This window comes from Rissa tridactyla, chromosome 6 (genome assembly GCF_028500815.1).
Source record: "Rissa tridactyla isolate bRisTri1 chromosome 6, bRisTri1.patW.cur.20221130, whole genome shotgun sequence".
NCBI classification, from domain to species: Eukaryota; Metazoa; Chordata; class Aves; order Charadriiformes; family Laridae; genus Rissa; species Rissa tridactyla.
Window position 1 is genome coordinate 27281262 of NC_071471.1, and position 27333 is coordinate 27308594.

The 27333-nt window shown below is 42.1% G+C and overlaps 1 protein-coding gene across 10 annotated transcripts in view; it reads left to right on the forward strand.

Moving 5' to 3' along the window:
• The first annotated feature begins 5725 nt into the window (after positions 1 to 5725).
• ATP13A3 (ATPase 13A3) overlaps positions 5726 to 27333 on the forward strand; it is a 62199-nt gene continuing 40591 nt past the window's right edge. For 3 of the 10 annotated variants that reach the window (XR_008466904.1, XM_054204756.1, XM_054204765.1), the window contains exons 1-2: positions 5726 to 5897; positions 7175 to 7228. Coding sequence is in view for 6 of the 10 variants with exons in the window: in XM_054204756.1 (XP_054060731.1) it covers positions 7191 to 7228 (38 nt within the window). In the remaining 4 variants the exon portion in view is untranslated. Of the gene's footprint in view, positions 5936 to 6040; positions 6697 to 7174; positions 7229 to 12445; positions 12559 to 27333 lie in introns of those variants that run through there. The other 7 variants (XM_054204764.1, XM_054204759.1, XM_054204760.1 and 4 more) reach the window with 7 other exon arrangements.

The window sequence follows — 27333 nt, forward strand, 5'->3', positions numbered from 1 at the left end:
TTTGAGGTTCACCTGCATATTTTTTTCTTTTAGGTCTGCTTAGATAGTTGCTTTATTTTTCTTATCTTACCTGTAAATAGGTTATGTACTATTGCATTTATGCTGTCCATTGGTGTGAGGCAAGATCTTCCCATTTACAGGAATACATCCCAGTGAAGTCAGTAGCTTTGCAGGTACCTGCTGGGTGCCCGTGGCAATTTCTCCCTCTGGCTGGGACAACTGCTACCAAACTCACCCCTCCTGCACAGTGCAGCAGCCTTTGCTCTGGTCTTACCATCACCAGTGCTGATGTGGTGCCCAAGGGTTTCAGCCCAGCCCAGGGGCTGGATGTGACAAGACCTGTGCAAGTCAACAGGAGACCAGTGTCCTCGGTGGAGATGATCCATCAGCGAGCTTCTGGGTGTGCGCTGCATGGCAGGGTTAAGAATAATACAGTGGAGGCATGAAAGCAGGTAAAGGCGCTCATATCTCACTTTTCTTTGGGTGTGATATGGGCTAGGCAAAGTCTGGCAGTCCTATTGACTGAAAGACTTCTGCGTTATTTAAAATAAAGAGAGGAGGGGGAAAAAGGACAAGTATCAAGAAAAAGGATGCGCCAAGTAGCGGCACAGTGATTCAGTTATGGCTTTATGGCAGCAGGGAGACAGGAGGGAAGAGGGGATGGTAACTTCTGGGGAGGGAAGCGTCTTCAAAGGTCCTGACAAGTAACCTGGAGGTAGGAGTGACTTCCTTTACTGCTTCTCATGGCAGTCGTGGGGCTAGCGAGAGGAATTGGAAAGCACTTTCATTCCATTTACTATAAAAAGTGACTATTTAAGATCTTGTTCCAGCAAGTGGGGCAATGAATTCCCCTTTCACTCTGCCTGCTGCTGAAGGCATATGACTTATTAAATACGCTGCTGTTGTAATGGAAATAACTAGCCAGACTATTTTAAACCAAGAAGAACCGGATGTCTGGGGAAAGAGGGGAAAAAGGATTGAGTGGCACAAGAGAAAAGAGAGGTTTCATCTGTGACGATCTTGGGCACTTTGTACAATTTGCTCTTTAAGTTGTTTCACAAGCTCTTCCGGCAGAGGAGTGATAATAAATTGTTTAACAACTCGGGTTTGCCAAAGTAGTTAAAGGAGCTTTCAAATGAGACTTTTAAAGACTTGTGGCTTTCAACTGCATGTGTATCACCTTCTTGAAGAGTGAAACTGTAATTGCAGATTGCTAACCAGCATTTCATGGGTCACTATATACCTGTCTGTGCATTCACGAGCTCTGGCACTTAGTTCAAGAGTCAGATGATCCTGTGCGGATCCTATGCCCACGTCTAAGAGCCCAGTGTGACAGCAGTGCCGCTGCTGTTGCCAACCTGCTGAACTTGAAAATCTCAGCTGGCAGAGCCTGCAAGCAACTGAAGTCAGGGAAAACAAATAGAGGTAGGAGGAGGAATGTCATGTCCATTCACAGCCAAGTCCTTCCCCTCTGTGACTTGGGGAAGGCATGGAGCCTTATCCACTTTCAGCCCCTTTTCTTATGAGGCTCTTCTTATTTGCCTGTAATCCTATAATGGGGATTAGAGAGAGTGGGCAGGGGACTTCATCCCCTAAGCATCTCACACCCTTGCCAGGAAAGTCAAACAAAGAGGGCCAGAGGTGTCCCTGGGCAGGGCTTGGTGGCCCAGGGCTAGCAGAGGTGTGCTTGCAGCCTCTGGGACCAGATGTGGCCAGCTGGGTGCCTGCGCACTGCGGAGGTGGGTCCCATACCTCCTCTGAGCTAAGGCACATATTTATACAGCCCTACCAGAAAAGACAGGGTGGAACACACTAATATATACACATTAAAGAGACTGAATAAATAAACAGTAGGTTTTGATTTATTTTCTCTGCTACTTGGATATCTTAGTTTTGGCACAGGACAGATTTCGTACACAAACGTGATCTCCAGATAGGTTCTTGTCCTGGCTGATTTAGAAATCATGTGCAAAGGAGAAAAACTTTGCAAATGTTCTTAAAGCAAAATTATATTTATGCTGTTTACCACCCGAGCTTGTGAAATCCTTGGCCCCTGTCAGCTGGGTAATATACAACAGGTAACAAAGCTGGTCTATGCCCTGAAGGATTTACAGTTTGAGATGAGAGATAAGAATGGATACAGTCAGTCTGGGAAAGCACATAAAATGTGATTAGTCAGCCTGAGACTCACTAAATGCCATATACCTGATGAGCATTGTTCAGCACATCTGTGCCTCCGCGTGGGAGAGTACAGGGTTTGGTGGGGCAAAGCCGGACACGGAAGACAGCGTATGCCCTCGACACTGGGGAAAAGGTGGTGGGAGTGAGCAAATGAGAAAATTCAAGTGTAAAAAATGTTCTAGTCACAAAAAGTTGTAAAGGAGACAGTAAGTTTTATTGTGGGACCTCTACCCGGTTTGGGGGGAATATATGTAACTATGTCTCTTGCAATTTTATTATTTTTTTCCTTGTTTCTACCAGGTTGAACACTCTGCTTTAAAAGGGCTGAACGCCGTGCTTTCTAGGTGTGTGCCTAGAAAGAACTTGTGATGGCCCGTGACCTGTCCCTTCCCTAGAGAAGCTGCAGCCAGTGATGATGTGGGAGAACCAAGCTTGCCGGCCACCTTCGGCGGTACCGACTGGAGTGATGCTGAGAGAGCTGGAAAGCTGCTGAGAAACAGCTTAAGGAGATGGGTGGAGGTAACGTGCCAACCAGAAAATTAATCTCTGAATTAATAAAAGCCTGCACGGTTTGAGGTTTGTGAAGCAATAAACGAGTTCAAATTTGCCAGTGACAGAAAAAGAAAAGCAATTAGGTGTTAAGGGAAACCTTCTAATAGGGATAAAGATAATACATTAGAATATGCGATGAGTTGAAAAATGTGATGAAAAATTAATCTTTAATTGAAAATGACTAAAGGAATTTTGATGAAGAACATAGAAATGTATTTATCAAAGCAAATCTTTTTACTCTTATTACTAATAGGGAATGACAGAATAAGAGTTGCTGTTTAATAGCACTAACAACTTCATAATATTTTTCCTTTGTGTCATACGGTAGGCTCTTCTTACCAATCAATGCTTAGTTAAAAGAAAAAATAATCTCGTCTTTGCCTTCTCATCATAGTCATGTTTCTGGGTCTGTATGGATGTCTGCCACTTCTGATTAGGTGTTTTGCCTCTGTTTTTCTATCAACATCCAGACCGAACAGTACCCGTTTCAATATCCCTGCCTTCGTATGACTCTATTGAGGGCACTGGCTGCCGTGTTTGCAAGGCTAAAGCAGTTATGAGCAAAAGTGAGCCCGAGGAAATACTTCAGCATGATCCGAATGGGAACTGGGGGAGTTCTTCACCAATGTGTTATTAGATGACTAAAACGCTCGCAATTTTAATATCATCAAAGGTGACACTTCTGCTTTTAAAATGAAACAAAACTTCCTGCTCAAAAGGGGAAGTATAGGCAATAGTAAAGAATTACAGATAGGTGGAAATTGGGCAAGCTGATAGCAATGGGTAAATCAACAGTTTGGAAACAGGGGTAATGAATTGGGAAAATTTAGTGACAATATATATGACTGATCACCACCCTTTCCTTGAGGTACAAAGAAAATCCTAGCAGTGATTTAGGTTGGATATTAGACAAAGACAACAGCACTTCAGTGGAAAAAAAAAAAAGCTGAAATTATTCAGTAAATGTTTCTGTTCTTTATCTGGGAAATGGACAGAATGATGTCCCCAGATTTAACAGAGGTATTTTTGTCTCCCACGTGTGACCAGAGAGAATGAAAACCACTGGTCAATACCCATCTTTAAAACTAGGGCTGGAAAACTTGCACACAAAAGTATCTTTAAAATTGCCTGAGAAGCTCATCAAACACTTAGTACCGATTTCTCAGCAAATGCTGCATCACTGAATTCCCAGAGGATCAGGGAAAAGTAATGGTTGAGTCACCATATAAAAAACAGTAACTGATGCGTCCCAGGCAATCAGGAACCGAAGCCTGGCTAGGCTGACACCAGCCTTCGGCAGAAGCGGGAAGGAGGTCGATGAAGGATGCAGTCAACACAGAATTAAACTGTGACAGTACTAGAGTTAACACATTAACAGAAAATAGATGGTTTTAATTTATTTCTTTTGAGTCGCGGAAGGCGACCATTCTGATTTGAGTCAGAGTAGCTCAGTGTTATGCTCTTTCTGTGGGTGGCTGCCGAAAGGGGCAGTTTTCTTTCTCCTTTTCTTTTCCTCTCATTCCCTTAAAATAGTGGTCATGTGCCTGCCTGGTGAATCAGTTGAACTCACTGGGTCAACAGAAAATTATGCCTTTTCTTTTCTTTTTATTACTGGCAGAGTTTCCTGCTGTTTTCCCGCGCCAGGCTGACTCACCCTGGGGCTTTGGGGTCACTGGGATGCCGAGAGCACTGCCAGGGCCACGGGGTGCTTTGACAAACGGATTCATGTAGCCCCTCTTCAGTCACTGCTGGGGCTGCAAGTGATGAGAGGTAGCAGTCAACAGCTCCCTTAATCTGCAAGGGAGGAGAACGATTGGAAAAAAAATAGTACCAAGTGAAAATAAACATAGACCCTGTTGTGGTTTACAGACCCCCAAATGGTTTACAGTGCTCTTCGAAATCTTTAACTGAGGTGTCTGAAAACGTAACCTGTCATCCACCTGAGGGTACGTTTAGTGAATTCATACAGGTGTCCCTTTTCAACCTTACAATATTATCTTTATACGTTACCTGGAAGTATTGAAAATGATTGGGGCCTGGAGGGAGCCCCTCAGAGCACAGTGCTCTCCAGGGCGTGCAGGGGGATGCTCATCTCTCACGGGGGACTTCCACGAGCCCTTCCCCACCACCATGTAACATATGGAGTGGTCACGTACAGTGCCAGAGCAGCAGCCTGCTCCCCCGGGCACCGCAGCTGTGTCAAGCCCACCATGGCGTGAATGGCTGTGCTGGACGGGGTCAGTTCCCCCAGCTGTCCCGGTACCCCTGCGGTGCCGCTCCGCATCCCACCGCAGTGTGGATGGGGGTGACGGGAGGAGCTGGCCCTGGCCCCACAGGGATATCTGCCCTGTGGCTTTCAGGACAACGTCCAGCTCTGGTGCCTGCAGGACACCCCGCAGACAGCACGTGTGGCCGGGGACCCCCAAGACCCCGCTCCCTCCCTGGAGCGAGGCCCAGCACGCACCGCCATCCCCGGCTGGACCCTCGGCACTGCCTGCGGGTCCCTAGGGAGCCCCAGGCCTGCTCCTGTATGGCCCCCACCCCTGCCCGAACCACCCCCCCGAGACCCCTGTCCTGCCCCACAGAGCCCCACACAGCCACGTCCACCCCTGCCATGTCTAGCCACAGAAATGTGTCCCCCGTAGCCATGTCCCCTCCAGACGTGTCCCCCACACCTGTCCCCTATAGCCGTGTCTACCCACAGCCATGTACCCCCCAGCCATGTCCTCCCCCAGTGTCCCCCCAGTCATGTCCCCCAACAGCTATGTCCCCTATAGCCGTGTCCCCCCAATCCGAGGCCCCCCAGCCGTGTCCCCCATAACTAAGCCCCACCCGCGTCTCTCCCCTGACCTCAGCTGACCCCGCCCCGCCCCAAGCCCCGCCCCCTCCTCCGCGAGGCCCCGCCCCCGCCGACCCCACCCCGCCCCGCAGCCGCGCGGCACCCCGTCTTCCGGCGGCGGGGGGGGCGACGTCACTTCCGCGCCCCTCCCTGCCCCCGCCCAGCGCGGCCGGCGCGTGCAGCCGGTTGGCGGCGGATCCGGTCGCGCCTCACGAGGCAGCCGCGGTCGCGCCGCCGGGCGGGCGGGGTGGGGCGGGGGAGAGCCGGTCCCGCTCCGGTCCCGCGCCCGCCCCGCCGCCATGGGGCTCAGCTGAGGGCGCCGCCGGTGAGTGGGTCCACGGGGCGGCGGGCCCGGCGCGGCAGGTGAGGGAGGGGCCGCGGGCCGGGCCAGGCCGGGCCGGGCCTCCAGCGGCCCCCTCAGGCTCGGTGCGGCCGCTTGCAGTGCCCTTCAGCCGCGCCGGCCTCTCCTCCGCCCGCGGGGAGGACGGGCCGGGCGCGGGGGTCGTGGCGGGGCCGCTGCTGTGAGTGGCGGCCCGTCGCCCTCCCCGGAGCCGGTCCCGCCGCCCGGGGAAGGGGCGGGCGTGCGGCCGTGAGCGTGTGCGCAGCCCGCGCGGTCCTGGGGTCCGCCGGTCTCCGGACACGTGCGGCGCCGTCCCACCGGCCCGGGGGTTCCCGCAGCGCCCGTCTCCCCCTCCCCACCTCTTCCCCCGGGGCCGCCCTGGGCTTTCGGTGGCATCATCAGCGGCTCGGGGAGAAGTCCCGCAGCGCTTCTCCCGCCTGGCTTTCAGTTCTGCTTGCCGAACACCGGCACATGGAGCGTGTCGCTGCTCGGGCACACGTCACTTAACTTCGTAGCGTTGGGGTCGGTGGCGTGGGAGACATTCGTGCTGGTGTGACGGAGGGAAGCCGTCCCAGCAGAGCACGAGACCGGGTCTCGATGCGTCTCATCCATTTTTCAGCAGATGAGTCAGTGCGTTGTGCTGCTGTTGACAAAGGTTATAGAGTCCTCTTCCATCAGCCGGGCTGCGGAGATGGTGATCCCAGACTGCACGCACCTCTGACAGCCGCTGCCCCCTCCCAAAGAGGGGCCTGCGTGTGCTTGTTCAGGGATAAACAACTGCTAGGTGAAGTAAACACCGAGAATTGTTTTATTAATTCATTTATTAAAAACTGCGTTGATACTTAAGGTGAAGAGGAAGAACTTGAGAATCTGCAGCCTTGGCTCTAAAAGCTTGCTCCTGCCACTACTGCTCTGACGTGCCCGCTGGGATCTGTGTATTCCTGCAGGTGCGGTGGTTGGAGGAGGCTTTTGGAGCCCTGCAAGAAGCTGTTGTCTCCCTCAGCTGAGATAGCGTAGCCTCTAGCAGTGGGAGATGGTTAACTCTAAACTGTTCCAGCATGAGTGCTGCACTGACTGACCGCTTCCTCTTCATCTGAGCTTGCTGAGAATTTTGTTCCACTTTTAGAATTCATTAGTGTGTTTTCTTTGCTGTATGCACTTGCTAGAACTGTACGGTATTTTCTTAGCTAGGGCAATTAAGCTTAAGTTTCATTTAGCCTATTCATTCCCCTGACTGTAATTTTTTTTTTCTTTTATTGTAGGTGACTCGGCCATTGTATGTATGAGATTTGTCCACACACTGGCTCTTCAGACAGGTTAGCTATATTTTTCTGCCATCAGTTCCATCATATCTGAAAGAGTTGCTACTTTTATTCAAGTAAAACTGGCTTTTATACAACACTGTGTTATCTCCTGTAGAATACTGATTTTCTTAAACCTGTGGAGAAACATCTTTCTTTTGGCATTATTTAAATATACTCTATGGTATAAGTCAAGCCTTCATAAACTTAGTGTCCATACAGCAGTGTCAGTGGTGACAGCAATAGATCTTGACTGGATTTTCACTGAGGAAATGTTTGTCTTGGTATGCAGCGGGACAGTAAGGGCCACATACTGCTAGTTTTGTTACCTGATTTTTTTGTAATGGCCAATTACAAATACAACTTTACAAAGTTTAAAGAAGATGTACTATGTAAGCTTTGAACTGTATAATTGACTTGGAAATTGACCTAGCTCTCCTGACTTCTAAGCAGCATATTGGTAAGATGGCTTGGTGAATTAAAAATTACATGTATTGGTGTAGTCCCCTGTGAGGAAGAACACTGACTTCTGTCAGCATGGAGCGTTTCAGTGTGAGCACCTAGGTCAGCTGGGAAAGACTGATGTACTCCAAAGTAATCAGTTTTTAAAGTGCTTCAGAAAATGTGTAAGAGAGGTCTTGTTAACTTTGGTTTTGGCCAAAGCTGACTGTCCGTGCCACAAGGAGGAGGAAGCAGTGAAAGGGATCTGAGCAGTTCTGCAGACTCTGTCTCCAGTGGAGCCGCTGGGCAGCAGCTACTGCCTTCCTGAACACCTCCCAGGAGCAGTGGTGCCCTTCTAGGTGCTCCGCTTGGTCTCTTCCAGTGGTGCTGTCTAGACTTTGGGCTCAGTATGCTCTCACCCCTTAATATTTTTGTTAGCTGTCTTCTGGAAACAAGTGTCTGTTCATGTATTTCTTTTTCATTCATCTCTTTCTTCTCTAGGAAGGGTGTGATGGCTCGGGCAGGCACTAATTCATCCCTAAACTGAAGAGAGAGGGATGAGAGGTCCTAGCTGTCTGGTCAGGCAGCAGCGATTCCTGGCAAGGGCATGTGGGGGCTGCCTAGCAGGGAGGGAAGTTGCGTCATGGTGGCTGAGTATGATTGGGAAACTTTGTGATTCAGTCCTCTTCTGCTAGTGTGCCATGTGACAGGCATGGTGCATCAGACAAGCTGTTTTGCTGTGGTCCTAATAAATTATTTTTAAAAAGAAATAAAAAAAAATAAATCTGTATCGACATGGAGTCCTCAGATTAATTTTTCTCATTTGCCTCGAGGAGATAGTATTCTCACTGTCTTCTGCGTGGAGTATAAATCAGTCAACAAGACACAGATTTTCAGTGGTGTGGAGACAAATTCCATTTAGTTTGTGGGAGTAAAACACCCATTTATTATTAAAGCCAGGTCCAGGTGGGTTGCCCAGGTCATAGAGGAAATCTGTACTAGAACTGGGAGTTGACATGGAAAGGCCAAGTTTTCATCAAGCATCTTAACCATCGCACCCTTGTTCCTTTTTCTGGAAACCTTCAGATACTGTTTGCTTTATTTCTGTAATATACCAACAGTGGATTAGTTTGATTTAGCTTGTCCAAGGTCTGTTGTAGGAGTTATTACTTCTGGTGTGAAAAATATCTGAGTTGAGTGATACACTTAAGCATCTTTAAGAGCAGGCCAGGGAGAACTCTTCTAACACTTTCTTCACTAAATGTCTGCCTGGCATGAACCTGATGGTAGCTGCCACGGAGCGACGAGGTTGCATTACTTTAATACCTTGTGAAACAAAGTCCTTTAGTTAATTCTTCTAGAACTGTGAGGTTTGGAAATCAGAAAATTCCTTAGAAATTCATTAGAAATGCCCAAACAGTATCAGTGTAATGTAAAAATGTATGCTTCTCCAGTGTACATTTAGACTCATCTTTTGAGTGGCTTAAAGACTTGCATTGGAGAACTGAGCGTGTATGTAAGTGTATGCTTTTTTTGGGAGGGATTACTGGTCTCCACAGGATGGCATCCAGTATGGCCAAGCCTGCTTTGGGTCTGTACGCATGGTATTGTGCAAATTAGTAGGTTTTTTGTTCTTTCAGTGGTGAAAAAACCCCAACGTTCTGACTAGTTCTTGGATCTGGTTATGTTTGGCATGGGAGAGTTCACACAAAACAAATCCTAGTTCAAAAAACCCTAATTTCCCAATTAGACATTAAAAAAAAATATTTAAATAACAGTAATGCTAAAATGTGTCCCTTTCACTGTTACACAATGAGCTAAAAATAGTTTTCATTCATAAAAAAAGCTACTTCCTTTGTTAAATAATCTGCTTAGCAGAGAACAAAAGTTCGGTTAGTAGTAAACTGTAGTTGTATCGTAACCTCATGTCTGACACCTTTATTCCTGATTGAAATAAGGCTATAAACTTTAATATTTGGTAGCTGAAAGGCAGACTTAAATAAAAAAAGATAGATGATTCACAGTTATTGATCAGGAGTTATGGACATGGTCTGCACAAACATCTGAGTGCGGTATGTTCCTGCTCCTTTTCTCAAATATGTAACTTCATCACCGTTTGCCTGGAGCGCTGTGCACGGGCTGGGACTGGGAAGGGCTCTCCATGGCCGTGGCATCTAGTTGTGTGCTCCAAAGTGGTGCAGTGTCAATCGCGTTTGTAATCCTACCAGAATTAGCTGCATTTTGCATTCATTCTGTATTTTTCCTTTGAAAGAATTTGCTCTTTTTTTGTGGTTCTGGTTTATTAGAATTGTGGCATTGCATTGTTCATCTTAAAGCAACTCTTCGAAAGAGGACCAGGTACTGGAAGTGGTAGCAAGTCCATTACTTCTTTAGTTGGATTGAGATTTTATGTGGTATTTAAGACCAAAAGACCATCCTTCAAAATCAAAATGCCTAACTCTTTTTCTTTTTTGACCTTTATCAGAGTTATGTGATGGTGACATTTTCAGTTTAGAGGGTACACACTGCAACAAAAATGGCAACTCCTTTAGATTTTATTCTAACTAGAGGATGTCAGAATGAAAGGTGATAAATGGCAATGGCTATGAAATCAGAGCTTGTGATCCTTACAAAAGATAGGAGACAACAGCAAAATGGGAAGGCTTTTGAGAAATAGATAAGTTTTTACTTATCTATTACAAGTTTTTACTGACTTTGGGTGCAGGAAAAAAATATGTAGAGCATGAAAGTCACATTACGAAGAACATGTATAAGAGAATAGTGGAGGCAGATATTGGAAAGGCCAAATTGCAAATGGAATTGCAACTAGCAAGAGGCATAAAAGCTAGCAACGTTCCTGTAGAAATAGGTTAATAGCAGGAGGAAGACTGGGAAATGTCTCTCTTGATTTAGTGGAGGCTGTATGTATGCAGAACATTTAAGGTGCTCAGTGCCTGTTTTGCTCGTCTTCTCTAATGTGGTGTCATGCAGGTGCTTAATGTTATTAATACTTGTGATAAGGTAGTATTTTACACTAGAGTGTACTTCCACTAGATGTTTCTGCCTCAGCTGGCCCTGATAAGCTTTACTGTGCGATTCTCAAAACAGCTCAAAAATGCGAAATTATTATCTAGAAGTACTAGAAGACTGGCAAAGGAGAAGTTTTCAGAGAGTTATAATGGAAGAGAGCTGAGGAAGAGGAGCTGAAGTCTGACAATTCACTTTATCTCATTTTTTTTCCATCAGTTGCAATTAATAAGCAAACATTCTATTTTCAAGTGCTTGGAAGATAACTACGAGAAGAATAACAGCATGAACTGATTTGTGGGAAAACTAATTGCATCCAAAGTCTAATAACTTTTTATTGCAGAGCAGAAGGCTTTGTGCCTATGGCAGAAGCAGTGGAGGTCTTGTCTCCTGATTGATTGATTTATTTATTTAATAAGGTTTTCTACGTTTTAATGGCATCCTAAGTAAATGTAGACATGATCTGGGGAAAGTAGTCTAGGAAACATGCAAAATTGGGTAGATGATCCTATTCAGAGAACAGTAATTAATGATTCGGTGTTGAAATGAGAGGTTATGTTGAAGGGTTCTGTCCTGGGTATGGCTGCCTTTAATGAAAGCATCAGTCAACTGGCTGATTAAATGTGCTTATTAAATTCTCAGGGACTATGTGTTGGAGGACATGATGAGAGTTCAGAATGACCTGAAAAATAGGTCCCCCAACAGGGACAAATGCAGAGTACTGCACTTAGGCAGGAATTATCATCTGTGCAAATGCAGGGTGAGGAATAACTGGTTAGGTACTAGAAAAAAGACCTGGGGGTGTACTGGATCACAAGTTGAACATGAGTCAGTGTCATGCTGTTTGCAGAAAAGGCAAATATCTTACTGAGATGTTTAAACAGGAGTATTGTCTGTGAGATGTAAAGTTTAAATCCATCAGTTTTATTTGCTGTCAGTATACTTTCAATGTGCAGACAGCATCTGTTTTGGGTGCCAAAATTTGAGAAGAATTTGGACCATTTGGAAGGAGTTCAGAGGAGAGAAATGCAAATGGTCAGAGTTTGAGGAAACAACTTCATAAAGATGGAAAAAAATCCGAGTTATTTTGGCAAGAGATGAGGAGGTTAAGGGGAGTGTAAGAGATCTCAAGTACTTAAAAGACTTATAAGAAATGCTGTTTTCAATAATCATGATGGGCAGGTTGAGATGGGATTAAGTTTCATCAAGGAAAACACCAATTAAGCTTTTAACTTTCTCCCAGTAAAAATGGTACTTTAAGAAGTCTTATTGGTGGCCATTAAGAACAAGTTCCTGTGTTGAGTAAAGACTGGTATAGCTGGTTTAGGTTGGGGAATATCTACTGATATCCCTTTCATCCCATTTCATAGGATTCTAGTTTTAGTATGTGTGAAGTTTGAGACAAGAAGGGGGAAATAGAGAAGATTGTTTTTGTCCATCGTGTGGTCATATCATTTGAGTTTAGACTTTCCAGAGGTTCAAATAACTAGACCGTGGTGCTTGTATCACTTTGGAGACATACAGTGTTCTGGATGTTACTCTCTTCTCTGGGATGCTGCCTCCTGCAGGTGGAGCAAGTCTTATTGTGCTGTGGGGATGCTCTAAACCTCTGTGGTGGAGGTACTGCAGGATGATGAGGGGTGTGTGTGTAACTTCAGTGTAATAGAACATGGATGAATTTTCAATTGTTTCAGTAGTCTTAGTAGCTTCAGATTACTGCTTTAGACTCAGATGGTAATCCTAATGCTTCTGATCCATACTTAGAAAGGTCCACCTTTGGCTTTGAAGATCTTTCTGAAGGACACGTACCTGGCTATATTCACCAGTACAGGGAGCCTAAGGGAGGACGGACAGATTTCAAAGTGGCAAGTCCAACTGTGAGTATAGCTGTGCTATTTTACGTAGCGTTATTTTCATGCACTCTTATAATTGCTTTTGTTTGCTTGCAGTAGACTGCATGATAAAACAAAGGATCCAACCATTCCTTCTATTTCAGTGATTGATTCATAAGATAACCGGAATGTGTGGAAACATTTAAATTAATCCTTGCATTCTGCTGTCATACCATGTCTCCAAATCAATGAAGAAAAGTACAGTAACCCTTGTGAACTCTGACCTTTAGATCTGCCAAAGCATTTAATGTCAACAATAGCAAGAGCTTATCTTCAGGAGGACGCGTTTAATGCAGTAGTAGATAGCAGGAGCTGAAAGTTCAGTGATGTAGATAAGGGTTGACCTCCAATGTGAAGATTGTACGATGTGTTGGCAGTTATGTTGCATTACCTGCCTGACTTTACCTTCACTCCATAATAGTATTTATTGAACTGTGTAACTTTTGGGTACAGATGAATTTCCTGAACAGTCCTATTACTGTTGAATTGCTAGAGGATTTTTTTCTCTGAGCAGAAGGATAGTTTTTCTTACCTCTGTTTCTCAGAGGAACTATTTTTATTTTAGAGGAGTGGAGGAATCTTAACATATCTGCCATTGTCACTAAATTGTGAAGGCTTGATCCAAAGCCCAGTGAATTCAAAGGGTTGTTCCCTTGGATTGAGCAGTCTTTGGCTGAGGGTGCTGCTGTCTAAAACCGGTGCTTCTGTCACTATAGCAGTACTCCAGATCTGACAAGCTAGCAAAAAGTTCTTTGCAGACCAACTGGTAATTCAAACAGGAACATAAAAGGGCGGTCAAATGTGCAGTCTTGCAGAGTGCATTCTTTGGAATTAACCCTGTCTTCAGTTGGTCCATTTGGTGAGGACCACAAAAAAGTTAAGTAGCGTTTCAAGAGAGGTTCTTGACATTAGTCTCCTGCATCATAGCCATGCTTTATTGCTGGAAGCAATGTATGGACCTTATGGCAATACTGAATAACTGTGGTGTGAAAAAGAGTAATGGTTTTGACTCCAGTTTGGACTGCCAGGCTTTAAATGCCAACGGCGTATGGATGAAACACAGCTTCTGCCTATTTGTTGTTCTGTACAATTGTACTGCTGCGACAGTTATCTGGTGCTTGGGCGAGATCAACCCATGGTGAAGGGTGTGTGTCTGGAGCATGGGCAGATGTAATGCGTCTGAGTGAACAGAAGCACTTGGAAAAACCCTGTTGTGCCGTCTCTGTTGGTTCAAAGTGTACTCAGGCTGCTGACTTCCTAAGTTTCATTAGTTCATCTACAAATTTTTTTTTTGTTTGAAATACAAATTGCATTTTCTGATGACCGTGTCTTTTCCAGCAGAAATAGCTTTACTATAGTAATAAGCAGACAGAAATGTAGGAACTCGCATAATGTTTCAGCACATGAATTGTGTGCCTTTTGTAGGGGGAGAGCATAATGAAAAATAACTTATGGTCCTGTCAGCTTGACAGACTCCTTACTCTGTAGCATGTACATGTAGGTATCCTGATAGCGCTCTTCCCTGTGCCACCCTTTCCTTTATCTAGCAACACCCCTTCCCCAGAGAGACAGCTTGTCAGTAGCGAGGCTGTTGGCATAACTGCATTCTGAGCATGCGTTATGAAGGATTTTTGTGCCTTGAGCTGGTACTGGTAAGGTAGTAGTATTTGTAACACCAGTTCTTAGCCTATATTCCTTTCGGTAGTGATGATCTGGTGTGTTTAATTGCCGATGGCTCTTTGCTCGAGATCGCTGGTCCATGTATCTTCCATTGGTAGAATGGATCATAGGAGTGTTTGGCTTATGTTTCAGTACAAGTAATTCAGACTTGCCTAGTCTGCATCTTGCGCGTTGAACAAACGTAGAGTGCCTCTGCTTCTTCTACTTGCTGTTATCCTCCTATGGCATAGATGTCTGGGAAACAAAAACCGTAATTGTCTGTCCATCTGTAGTTGGGTAATGCTTTGTATGTATATAACATTGGTGGGTGTGGTAGGAGGATTTACATAGTCTATAGTCAGACGGTAATTGTGCTGTCTGATTAACTACTGTCAACAGAAGCTGCATCAAGTTGAGAATATTTTGGTGTGCACCCTGAGAACATGCTTTCTGTTGACTTACTGCTAAACTGAAGTAGTTTCCCCTTTTGTAAAGCTCATTTTCCTTGGAGACTGTAATTTTTGATATTGCAGATATTGAACTATACCTAGGCAGTTGAGTTTATAAATTCATGGGGCAGTATTTTGTGGCGAATCATCTGCTCAGTGTTTCATTGTATCCTCCCATCTTATCTTTGCTAGATTCCTGAAGTGTGGGGTTTATATCTATGCTTTCCTCCATCAGGGAACATCCTCATTCCTTGGATGCTAATTTTATTTTTTAGCTAAGTTAATATTTCTTAAGTTTGAAAGTGTAGTAGCGTGTCTATTAAATACAGCTATGAAAATGGGCTTGATACCTATAACATCAGCTTGTAAGATAGTAAAAATAGGGTAACTTGTGGCTGATTCCCTCCTTAATGTTCCATCAGAATAAGGTAATGTTGAGAGCTTCAATCTTTTTCAAAACCTTTTTGATTGTTTTGCTTTCATTGAGATAAAGTAGTTGTGAATTTCCTTCCCGGAGTGCCATGGTCGAGTAGAAACCAAAGTGCATATTCATACAGTGAGTTATGATAGTGTTTAAGTTGGGTCTTTCCTAAGTTCTTTTGTTCTACCTTGATAATGAAGGCATTTTTAAAAACTCTGCAGGGTGGTTGGTGTGTTTGCGGGTAAGATGGGAGTTAAGTAAATTTCTGTCACTAAGCTGCACATGTGGATTTCTAACTATATTAATCAGACTGGTTTGGTGGGTATCTTGGATAAAGCCTACCTATGCTTCTTATGTTCTAGAGATATTTCAGGGGTCTGGGACTTGATGATGAGGAGTTCAGTGCCTATGTAATTACCAGTTTAATTCCTTGATGACTTATGAAAAGTCATTAAAATATTTGTTTTAAATCTTTTATCTTGCGAGCCACCATTGTTTGAATGTTCTTTCATGAAAACATACTTGGTATGATAAGTGGAATCACAGACTCACAGGATGGTTGAGATTGGAAGGGCCCTCTGGAAGTCATCTTGTCCATCCCTCCTGCTCAAGCAGGGACACCTGGAACCAATTGCCCAGAACCATGTCCACGTGGAATGTATTTTTTTGTAATATATGTAATGGTATTTAATGCTTCTATTCCACAGATGATTTTTTTTTTTAACATCAGCACTTGGTGTAACCAGCAGGTGCTTCTAGGAGCATGTGACTTCTCTTCCACTTGCCTGTAAAGAATGAGTATGTATGAGAGAATACAGACACTTCTGCTTTTGAAAAAGGGTTTAATCTTAATTAGCTATTTGTGTAGTGTGCTATTTTCTAATTTATTTGTGGCATTAATGTGTTATTGGCCATGTGCAAATTCTTATGGGGTATGAGGCACAGTAAGAAAGATACATAGCAGAACTGAAAAGGGCTGACAAGGATGATCAGAGGTATGGAATGACCTATTGAAGGGAAGCTGTTAGTCATTTCTGCATGGAGAGGGGGGAACTGAAGGGCAGGGACTAAAACAGTTTATAAAAGGAACACAGGTGGCAGGGAAGGAGTAAATAAGGCAGGATTTCACTACCCCTTCAAATAGAAGAAGTAGGAGGCTTCAGCTGAAACTGGTAGATGGAGGGTCAAAATAAGGAAAAAAAATATTCTCCCCTAATGAACTCAGGAATTCTTTGCAGGATGTGGGCAAGCTTAAAATGTGCTGCAATGTTAGCCTTCAGCTAGACTGTCTATTTTTTGATTACTTTCATTGAAAGGATATAGAGTAAAACTACTTAATGCATTTAATGTATATGGAAGATAGTGGCAGTCCTTAATGGTGCTTTAGAAAGCTGACCTCTGTTTTCACCTAACATTTAAGAAAAAACAAGGGGAAATCTGAGCAGAGCATCTGGACCAAAGGTGTCTGAGAAGAGGCTACTTCTGAATATTTGGCTAGACAGCGGTGGTATTTCAGTTAGTGAGGTCAACAGTTGAGGAAAGGGTGCTCATTGATACATTTAGTGTACTTACTTAAAACATTAAAACATTTCAGTCTTGGTTTTAAAATAAAAACAACTAACTTTCCTCCTTACAGCAGAGAAGATGGATACAGTTACATCTCTTAGTACCACTATAAAAAAATTTATAGGCTAGGAAAGAAAAAAAAAATTCTAAAAATGGTAGCTCAAATGTAAATATTGCGCTAGACATAATATGTTAAAAGAGAATTTTTCCTTTTAGGCAAGTTTGCAGGATAAAAGTTAACTATAAATGGAGTGATAGCCAAAAGCTAATGCTTACTGGAAGAAGCAAGCCTGAAGACCTTTACTGACTCATCAGCGCTGAGGAGATTGCAGCAGTTGAAGGGACATCACGTGTCAGATTTTTGTAGAGTCTGTTTCCATTCTGCAGAAGTTGTCTTCCACTGCTGATGCTGTGGAAGTCACTCCCAAGAGGTACACGAGCACTGCAAAGTATCATTTAGACTGAGCTATTTAAGGCAATGATGAACCGTATTGTAGCAGGCTGCTGTGAGTTCATTTAATTTCACGGATTGTAGAAGTCCCTCTCTGAGGGACAGCTGTTTAGTAAATTGCTGAAGCTCTTCTGGGTTTGTAGGACTGTTTTGAATGACTGGGGCATAGTAGCTAGATGGATGTGGGCCAAAGTTTACATTGCGGGCATGGAGGTGTTGAGTTAAATGTTATGGTCCTGAACGTCTGTTCTCTTTTTGTCTTTGTCAAACTTCTGTTCATGGACATGGAAAGTGGAACTTTTCCCCCTTGGTTTTCTCATCTTACCTCATATGGTAGTTTTGAGAGTAAATGAATCACTTTCAGGAGCTAAGCTGTCAGGTTGTATAAATTCCTGTGCATAAGAAAATCGTCTTCTACAGCAGTCTGATCTCTGAACGGAACTTGTTTGCAGATTTTTCTGCTACTATTTCAGTTTTTGGAATTTGATTAAGACAAATGAATTGTCCTGCCTGAACTTCTTAAGTTGTGTTAAATTCTTTGATACAACCTTTTAACTTTAATATTTAATGTTGTTATGGTATTTAGAGTTTTAGCAATTTCTGTCATGTATAGTATATCTGTTGATTGGTGGGTAGCTTGCACACAAGAAGAGTTCTTTCCTTGAAGTGTTTCTGATCTAAGTGAAGTGAAAGTGCCACATGCTTAATTTATTATCGCTGTTTAAAAAAATTGCACTTTCGGTAAACATTATAAACCTTACATTTAAGTGCTGATGTTTAACCTATTTACATGTATAGACCTCCTTACAGAATAAATTTTAAGAAGTGAGTACAATTTGTTGCTATTTCTGTTAATTTGGAAGATATTCTATGTGTGTGCATTTAGCAGTCACATAATTGAACTTTAAGAATCTTTACGTTTTTCATCACAACTTCAGAAAAGTGTGGAAAAAATACTGCTGCTTTGTCTTAGAGTGCTCAGCTGAAAGCAACGAAAGGTCCTAAGTCATACTTACAATAGGAAAGAAAAGAAAGACGCTAAAGCAGATTGCTTGCTTATGATGAGTATGACTGGTTCTCGAGCTATGCTGTAGTCTTAGCTGTATGCCAACTACATGTGCTTTTGAGGAAACAAAAGTTAAATGTCTAAACTTTAGAGGAGAGTTCATCTCTTGTGATTAGTCTGGTTGTGCTTGATGGTCTCCTTGTAGGCGAACAGAAATTTGATTCAAATGTTCTTAGGTTAACGTCAAAAATATTTTCCAAGAATTTAGAGGAAGAGGAAAAAAAGTCATTGCCTCCTTTTACTGAGCATCCATACCACAAAAGCAAATATATCCCAGGAAGCAGATACTCTACATCACACAATAAGGCAGCAGCCACACAGGAAAGGCTGGGCTCTTGGCACAGCCCCTGAGGGGAAATGCTTCCTTGAAAGGACCCATTGTTGCTGGATCTGGGTCTTCAGACTCCCAGTTCTCTGCTTGCCGTTCTCTTGGGTTTGAGATGGGGCATCTTTGCCATCTCCATTCTCTCACCATAATAGCCTTGGTTTTTTAATCAAATAGAAGGACTGAGTAAAGTTCACACCCCATGCGAGAAGGGAACGTCTTTTTGGAAACAGCTTCGTCTTTTTGGAAACAGCTTCGTCTTTTTGGAAACAGCTTCGGTGCTCAACTATTGAAAAGTCACGCTGGGTGTAATGGCGCCATGCCTTACCCAAGGAATTTGAAACAGTTTAACTTTCTCTTCCAAGAATAAATAAAACATTTCATTGTCCCTGTTGTCAAAGTCTGTGAATTCTAACCCAAATGTCTGGTATACTCTTCCAAGAGAGGAAAGAAACAATAAGCATCTAAAATAAATGTATGCTTTATTGGATTCCCTTACAGGTCTTCTTTCCCTCATGACAGCTGGGTAGGAGATCCAGAAGACTAAAAAGGAAACAAGGAAAGACTGTATTTTAGTGTGCCTGAGAGTGGGAACAAGCTTTAGGCAATTTTGACTTTTGGTCCTTGATTTATCAGTTGAAAATTTTGTTCATTAATGTAAATGGCTGCTGCTTGAAGTAAGATAAATGAGATGGCAGGAAGGTTAGGTGCTGAAGTGCTTGACTGGCTGTCCTTGATGTGACTGGCTGCTTTCCTAAATTCTCTTCTAACGTGTCTTCAACTTGTGCATGTGCTGTTACATTAATAACAAATTTTTAAGTGGTCTGAAAATAGCCATCTGAAGACCAGTTAGAATGTAAGTTTTGAGTATAGTATTGGCAATAGTACTTTGTTATCATGATGAATTGTGATACTGAGTTTATTGTTAAATGTAGAATTATCTTTCCTTAATGTAGCATGTTTTCTACTATAAACATTGCAATTGCTATTACAGCCTACAAAAAGTATACTTTACAAAGAATACACTCTACAAATGTAAATACAATTTTGGTTTGGTGATTGTTGGATACAATGGTCTTCCTTAAGCCTAAACACAGAAACAAAAGCTTGTATTATAACAGAAAGCCCAAGATGGGAAGTGATAAAATAGGTATTGAGTGGAGGGCTTTGTTAAAATTTAGCTCGTGTACTTGTAAAATTTCCATGTATTCATTAAACTATTATGTCATTCTTATTGTTAGAGCGTGGTTAGTTGACTAAAGTGTTAAGCTTTGTTTGTAGTACAAATTATAGCCTTACTCCTTTCAAAATATAGCTGGAGGATTTTTGATCTTCCATAGTTCTTTTAGCTTGTATGTCCTACCCAAACATTTATTGTACATTAAGTGGATAAATTCATATTTAAGGGTTCAGCCACAAGCTACTGGAGAACTGTAAATTGCATTGGCTTCCATTTATGTAAAGCGCATTTCTCAGATTGAAGGTGCATCTCAAGTAGAGTTATCTTTTCTGTTTGTAGTGTGGACTACAAACTTGTGAAAATATCCATATGTTAAAATAATACTGAAAGCTTTACAAATAAATATAAACTACACGTGTAAGCTCATCATAGTGTATGTTGAAGTAAAAGGCGATAACCTTTTCTTTTTTTTTTATGGTCACAAAAATGTGATATCCCCAAACTTTTGGCTAAGTTGTTTATCGGGTATAAAGTGATCTGTTTCAGTTTTGAAGTGGTCTTTGAGTGACTTGGCTTTGATGTTTTGGGAGCAGGCAAAGACCGGCTCTCGCACATGGAGCCTGGCTTGCCAGGTGGTGCAAGAAGTGTCTGGCATTGTGCTGCAGTTTGGATGCGTGGATCCCTTGAGTCCAGGGTGTAGCATAATCCCATCTGCCTCAAATGGTGGCTCTAGATATCTGGTGGTCCAAGATATTAAGTGGAAGTGGTCCGCATCAGAGAAGCAAAAACGCCAAGTGCAGGCACATCTGTGTACAGAAGCTCCTTGAAGACTGTGAGAATCCATAAAAAGGAACTTTGGAAACCCTTTCCTTTGAGGAGGTACCAAGACTAATGAGTGAGGGATGATGAATCCTGATAACACTGTTTGGAGACAAGATGTTGTAATGTGGATTTTCACAGGACATTCTTATGACCTTTAAATTAGACTCCTAGCTTTTTTAAATTGCAATTCTGTTTAAAAATGGTCCTTTTTTCATTTTGAGAGGCTGCAGGTTCTGCCAATCTGTTTCAAAAGCAGGCAGTGAAGAAATTTTGGGAAATTGTACATTATTTTTATAGATGCTGAAATAGGATCTCTTACGTAAAGGAGAAGAACTGGAAAGTAAATATGGGACTTATGTCCAAGACACTGTGGGCAGAAGCTTTGGTTTCAGCTCTTGAAAGCTTTAAATGTTCTATTCAAGTTTGCTTTTTTTCTTGGTGATTGATTTTTAACATGTGCAGCATGTTATGTGATATGGTTTGGGAAGAATGTGCTCCTGAGTCTTTTTTTATCTTTATTTTTTCTGCTCTTCTTAGCCTGTGTCCTTGTCCATGTAGTTATTGGTTCATCACATTTTAAATGAAGTCAGTGTTTTAGATTCTGCTTTTCAGGTATTGTATGTGGAACTCATTGGCAGTTGGCATGGGCAGGAGCTGCAAGCTCAAGTAGAAGTAGCTGATAAGACTTTTCCTTCTATTTTTATAGCTCCATTTAAAAGTGTGCTTTTTCTGGAGCGTGGTTGCTTAAGCTGTACGTAGAACTTCTTTCCTTGGCTGCTGGCAATTCTAACATCAGTTAAATATTACACACGCATTGAAAGCGATGTATTGAATGCAACTTTGCGTGGTCAGTGCTGCCAAGTGTTATGTAGAGCAGGTCTCATTAGCAGGATGGCAGGGATAATCTTTCTGGAATAATTTTGAAGAAGCATTTTCATTGTTTTTTACTGCTAGTAGTTAGACAAGAGGTACTTTGTTTTATATGCATATGGGCATATTATAACATGCAAAATCAGAAATACACTTAATATTCAAAGCAACTTTTGGTATTTGGCTTGAGATATGAGCACAGAACTGTCTTCCAAAGCACCATATCCTTGGATGTGCCAAGTGCTCCAGTGCAGCACCTGATGCACAGCCCTTGTAGGGTGATGTGGAAAGCTGGCTTCTATGGCAGGGCAAAAGAATACACTTTTCCTCTGACAGTCACTTTCTAAAATTAACTGCCATCCACTTCTGCTAATGGTCAGCTGTAACCCAGGCTGTGTTTTCATCTTCTGTAAGAATTTGGATTTATTTTGAAATTGAACACGTTCTCAGAAGATACATATCTCTTCCTGGCCTGTTGCTTATTGCTCATCTAGTTTGACTACTTCCTCAGTTTTTAATTTCATAACTGCCAGTATGGCAGAAATTGAGCATTAGTTGGTGTTCTGTATATGTAAAGCAATTGCAGACCTCCTGTAGGTCCATTCCACGAATGCCAAAAACCTTTACCATAATGCATGGGAAAAAAATGGAGTGTTTGGTAACTGCTTTCAGTGTGTGGGAATTGCATGTTACTGGGACAAGAGTAAGCCCAGGTGGTAAACAGTGCTTTTGTAAGGTCTGTTACCTTGTGAGGTTGATTCCTTCTTCTGATAAAGGATTGGAAGTATGGCTCTAAAGTGCAGAAATGTTAATTTCTGAGTGACTGAAATGATGTTTGGCTTTCTAGTTTCAAAACAAGACATGTTTTTTTTTCTGTGTTTTGACAGCAGCAGCCACTATCTGTGGTTAAGAATAACTCTTCAAGATACTTTTTTAATTCAGAAACCTGAAAGACTTGAAACCTGAAAGACTTGTAATGACATCAAGCTATTTAGAAACATAGTTTTCAACTCCAGAGCTGTAAAATGTCTCTTAATGGAGGATATATTTGTTGTAAGTAAGTTCTGGAAAAGGATTTTTAGTCTTTCAGTAGCCCTTAAAGATACCACGATGCCATTTATACCCTTAAAATACTGAGATACCCAGGAGAGCCAGACGGTCACTTAGTAAGACACTAGATCAGATTTCAGGAACTTGATTCATGTTTGATCTATACCATGATCTTTTTCTAGACAGGTCAGTCAGTTTTTTTGGGTCTTAATTCTCTTCCTGTAGAAGGTTACGGTGCTTGGTTTATTTAATGACAGTGATTATGTAGGCAGCTGAGGAAGACTGACTTGTATTAATCTTTGCACATAGGTGGTTTTTGGTGTGTCTCTTGCTTTTCCTGCCTGCCTTGCTAGATCTTTTCCTTTGCCCTTTGTGTTCTTACCAAAGCAGTGCTGGTTCATCCCTGTCTTGTACAGAAAAGTAACTTGTTTCTGCAATGTGAAGCAAGATAGTGAGCAAGTTCCCTCTTTTAGCTTTGTAACACTTGATCTCTAAAGTTTGTCTAACTCGGTGTATATGCCGGCTTCATTATGCTCTGTGATAAACTGTAAAATGCTGAGAGTGAGAAATGTGTGTATGTATTAACCACTGCCTTTATCATCAATTCGCTCTTCAAAATGAACATTGCTGTCATCACTCGCAATAGCCGTAAATCCAGGAAGGGGTTTGCTGTGAAGCCCATCTGTTTTCAGCTGGGCAGATGGTATCGGGACTGGTGCACAGACCTGAAACAAGTCCGCAGGCTCCTGGAGAGGCGTTAGTGGCTGGAATAGCAGGAGCTGGAGTGGCAGGCGATGCCTGGAGCCCGGCACAGGCCTGCATTGTTCCGCCACACTGGAGGGAAAAGGGAAAAAAAAAAAAAAGGCATTCCAAGCAGTGCCAAATTTTCTTTGATATGTTAATCTTTTGATAACAGTTTGAAAAGCCCTTGGAGACTTTTTTTAGATTTTAGACAAAATAGTTCATTTGTCAGGACTTCCCTTGTAGATAGGGTCTCAGTTATTAAGAACTGCCTCGCTACTTCATGGTAACAAAAGCAAGTGCAGAGGACAGCTGCTGGACTGCTTGCTGGTAAGAGAGACTCTTTCAGTTATCTCGGGATTTTTACAAATATCTGAAAAGAATAAACTAGGGAATGTTTAAGATACAAGTTTGTAAATTTATTTACGTGTGTATTTTAAGCAGGGAAATTATGACAGCATAAGCATATGTAATAACTTGATAATTTTTTATGCATATCCATACGTGGATTTTACTAACGACTTGAGCTGTCAGAATTGTATTTTCACCTGAGAAACTTGGTATTTAAAATACCCAGTGACTGCAGCAGATCTCAGAAGTTTTTTCCTTTGTAGCTGTAATCTTTCCAGACCTTGGAATTTTTCTCTTGAAATTATGAAACTTCCAGTTAAACTGGAAAACCAGAAGAATAAACTGATGACAACAATGTATGTGTGCTAAAGCAGGATTAGTTTTAGTTGTATTTAGTTATTAGTTTAGTTATGGACTTGGGACAAATATTGAGGAGAACAGAGGGAAGATCTCTTTGCTTCCCACCCCCCCAAATCAAACTTGAAGGGTAAAATTTGCATTAAAGTAGTTTGTTAGTAGCTAGTAGTCCTTCGAAAGTGTGGCTTGCAGAACTCTTCAGGCACACTGATTGAGACTTACTGTAGTTCTTTTACAACGTTTTCCTTAATAAATATGCCATGAGGTCACTTGCAGCTTTTATACTGTTGCTACAAATGTTTATTGCCTATAAATATTTTGGTAGAACTGCTTGCTGTCCTGGTTGTTTAGTCAGGATAGATCAACAAATAGATATTAGTGTAGTAATTCAGAAAAGGTGCAATATTTTCTTCACTGTGGGGGATGCATATGGCTTTAAGGTCTGTTCACTGCCGTTGTTTCTCCAGTGATCCAATCTGTGATCTGCTTTAGCTCCAAGGTAACATCTGCTTAAATCTGGAATTGAGGTGCTGTGCTGCTCATAGCTACATACTCTTCAGGACAGAGGCAAATAGCAAATGCAGTTTAACTTAATTTTGATATACTTTTTCAAACTAAGTTGCAGATTTGGTATTTAACATGTGATTCAAATGTACGCTTTTAGAAGTACTTCCGGTTCAGCTGAATGCTATACCATTTAAATTTATGCCTATGTTGTTCTAAAATGTTGCAAGTGATTTCATTCGCTTAGTCTCAGTGGCAAATAGCATTTCTTCTACAGATCTTTTTGATATTTCCTACTTTTCTGACTCTAGAATATGCTTAGCTATAGAATAGTAGCTCAATGAGTAAAAATTATGTAAGTGGAGTGACAGTAACTTTCACTATTTCCATTATTTCTTTAAAAGGAATAAATAGTGGGTTTTGGATGCTATTTTCAGTTTGTTAAAGGGGGAAAGGAGTTTTCTAGCTGTTTGCTCCAGGGAAGTTGTGCCGGCAAGAGGCTGTGTGGCAGCACTTACTTCAGAGGCACTTTATATTTGAATATTCCTGAGTCCACATTATGTCTTGTGAGTGGATTTCAACCTCACTTCAATTCTAGTACTACTAAAATGTCATACTCCCTTGTAGTCTGAAAAGTCCAAGGCTCATATTTAAATGTTTAATTAAATATTTAAGGTATTGAAGTGTTTAATTTCCCACCATGTTATAGAAGGAAGTAAAGATCAAATGCATATTGCTAAACTCTCTCCTGAATTGGTGAGATGCTGCTACTTACTTCTTCAATCTGCCCCAGTAGTTGCCTCCAAAGAGAGTAACCTTTGGAGCCCATGGTGGTGGTGTTCCACCCCAACTGTCAGCAGGGCAGTGAGAAACAAACCCAAAGCAGTTACGGGTTTGAACTCCTGATGATGAGCTTGGGCTGATGATGTGCCCAAAGGGATAAGATTGGAGAAAGGGTGCTGTTCTTCATTGCTCAATAGTAATGATTTTCATGACCTATCAACTAAGAAAAGATCTCTAATGTTTTATAAGTTCAGAGATTTGAATTTGAGTTTAATATGGCAAATTATAGTCTGTGAGAAATAATGACAATGTGTGTGTTGAAGGTGGCTCAGTAAATGAGTCTGTATAAAATAATGCAGATGGAGCTAATGATGTGAGTCAAAAATAGCCTCCTAATGCTCCTTGTGTATTCCCTGTGTGATTCTACCCAGCTGTTCAAAGAACTCTCTGAATCACAGGAATTATTGCTGGTGCTCTCAGTGCTGAGATTTCTCTTCGTGCTTCGCTTCTTCAGACTGATGACTTGATGCTCCTTCCTAGCTGTGGAATGGCCCTAAATTACAGCAATTGCACTTCTCTCGTGCTGCCGCGGTGTCCCATAAGGTGCCTGTTCTGACGTGTTGGCCATATGGAAATCTCGGTTGAGATTTATTGACTTTGAAGCTGCTTTTATTTTGCCACCTAGTGCTTTCCTGTATCAAGTATGGTTGTTGCTAGATATGCTCATCAAGGTTGCAGTTTTGCCTTCAGGCACTGGTTTTGATGTTGTGGTACACTGTAGCAGGGAAATGCGTGTTTGTTTAAGAGCAGACTAGTCCAAGTATGATAAATTAGTAATTCTCTCATGAGCCGTGAACACTATTAGAAATATAGTTCTGTAAATACACAAAACTCTTCCTGGCTGCATGACTTCTTGATTGAAAATGTGGTTTGTACAGTGCGCATAAAGTTGTTTGATGTTATTAATTCAAAGATTGTTCTGCGGACATTTCTTAGCAGTCCTGTGCAGGTTTAGGACAGATTTTAACTGGTTTCATGTATGTATTTTTCACAGGATAGAAAGCTTTTTAGTGAAGAAAAGTGGCAATTTTAACAAAAATGTGTTTTAGAACTTGCATGACTTGTGTAACAGATAAGGAAGTATCAGTGGTGGATATCTTTTGGCTTAATTTCCAGATTAATCTGCAGTAAGAAAGGTATTCATAGTTCAGTATTGGATAGCAATAGAAATTTTTCAGCTTAATAAAACAGGAGCGTGACCTGGTGTTTGTTATCAAATTAGCTTCCTTCCATACAGAAGAAAGTACAAACTGTATCAAGCACTCAATTTATGAAGTTCTGAGTTGTTTCTCACCTGTGACTGAGCCCTGTGTTGGGATGCAGTTCTTTGCTTTGAGTGTGCGTTTCTTCCATTAAGACCTTATTCAGCAGATTTCTGAGGAGACCCAGATTTGGGCAGAAACAGAAACCTTTTCCGTTGGGTTCCTGTTTCATTTGTTGGCTTAACTGGAAAGGAGGTGGTAGCTTGCAGAAAACACGTGAGGATGTGATGATGTTGATAAATCGCAGGAGTTGTGAGGGAAGGACATTTTGAAGTTGGCATTGCTGCTGAATGTAAGTGCATGGATCCAGGGTCTGGCTTTGAAGTCTGGTGATTTGATTTGTGAAAATGTTGGGGAGTTAATGACAGCAAAGAACTTGGTAATGGTTGTGCTTTTATCATAACGCCACCTAAGGCTAAGTATTTTGACTAGTGGCATTCTAGTCTTCAATGGACAGCTGAGATGAAGTTAAGTGGGTGGCTTTCACCTTGATTATTTTTTTTTTTTTTTTGGTAACAGCATTCTGTCTGAAAAATGACAACAACTACTTGTGCTATGACAGTGAATCCTTAATACCTGAGGACTGCTTATATGCTGTGGTAGTAAGTGCTATCTTCAGAGAGGTTTATACATGTGGAATAAATAAAAACAAAGGCTGTACAGTGTCAGTGCAGAGAATGATAGCTAATCCATGCCTTGACCGGTTAGCACTGGCTATTCAATGGTTTTAACTATGGTTGGTGGTCCTGTGGAAATACAATACTGGTGCGTTAATTATAAACTGTATACAATTAACACATACAGGGATACCCAAATGAAGGTTGGATGCAGTTTTAATTTCAA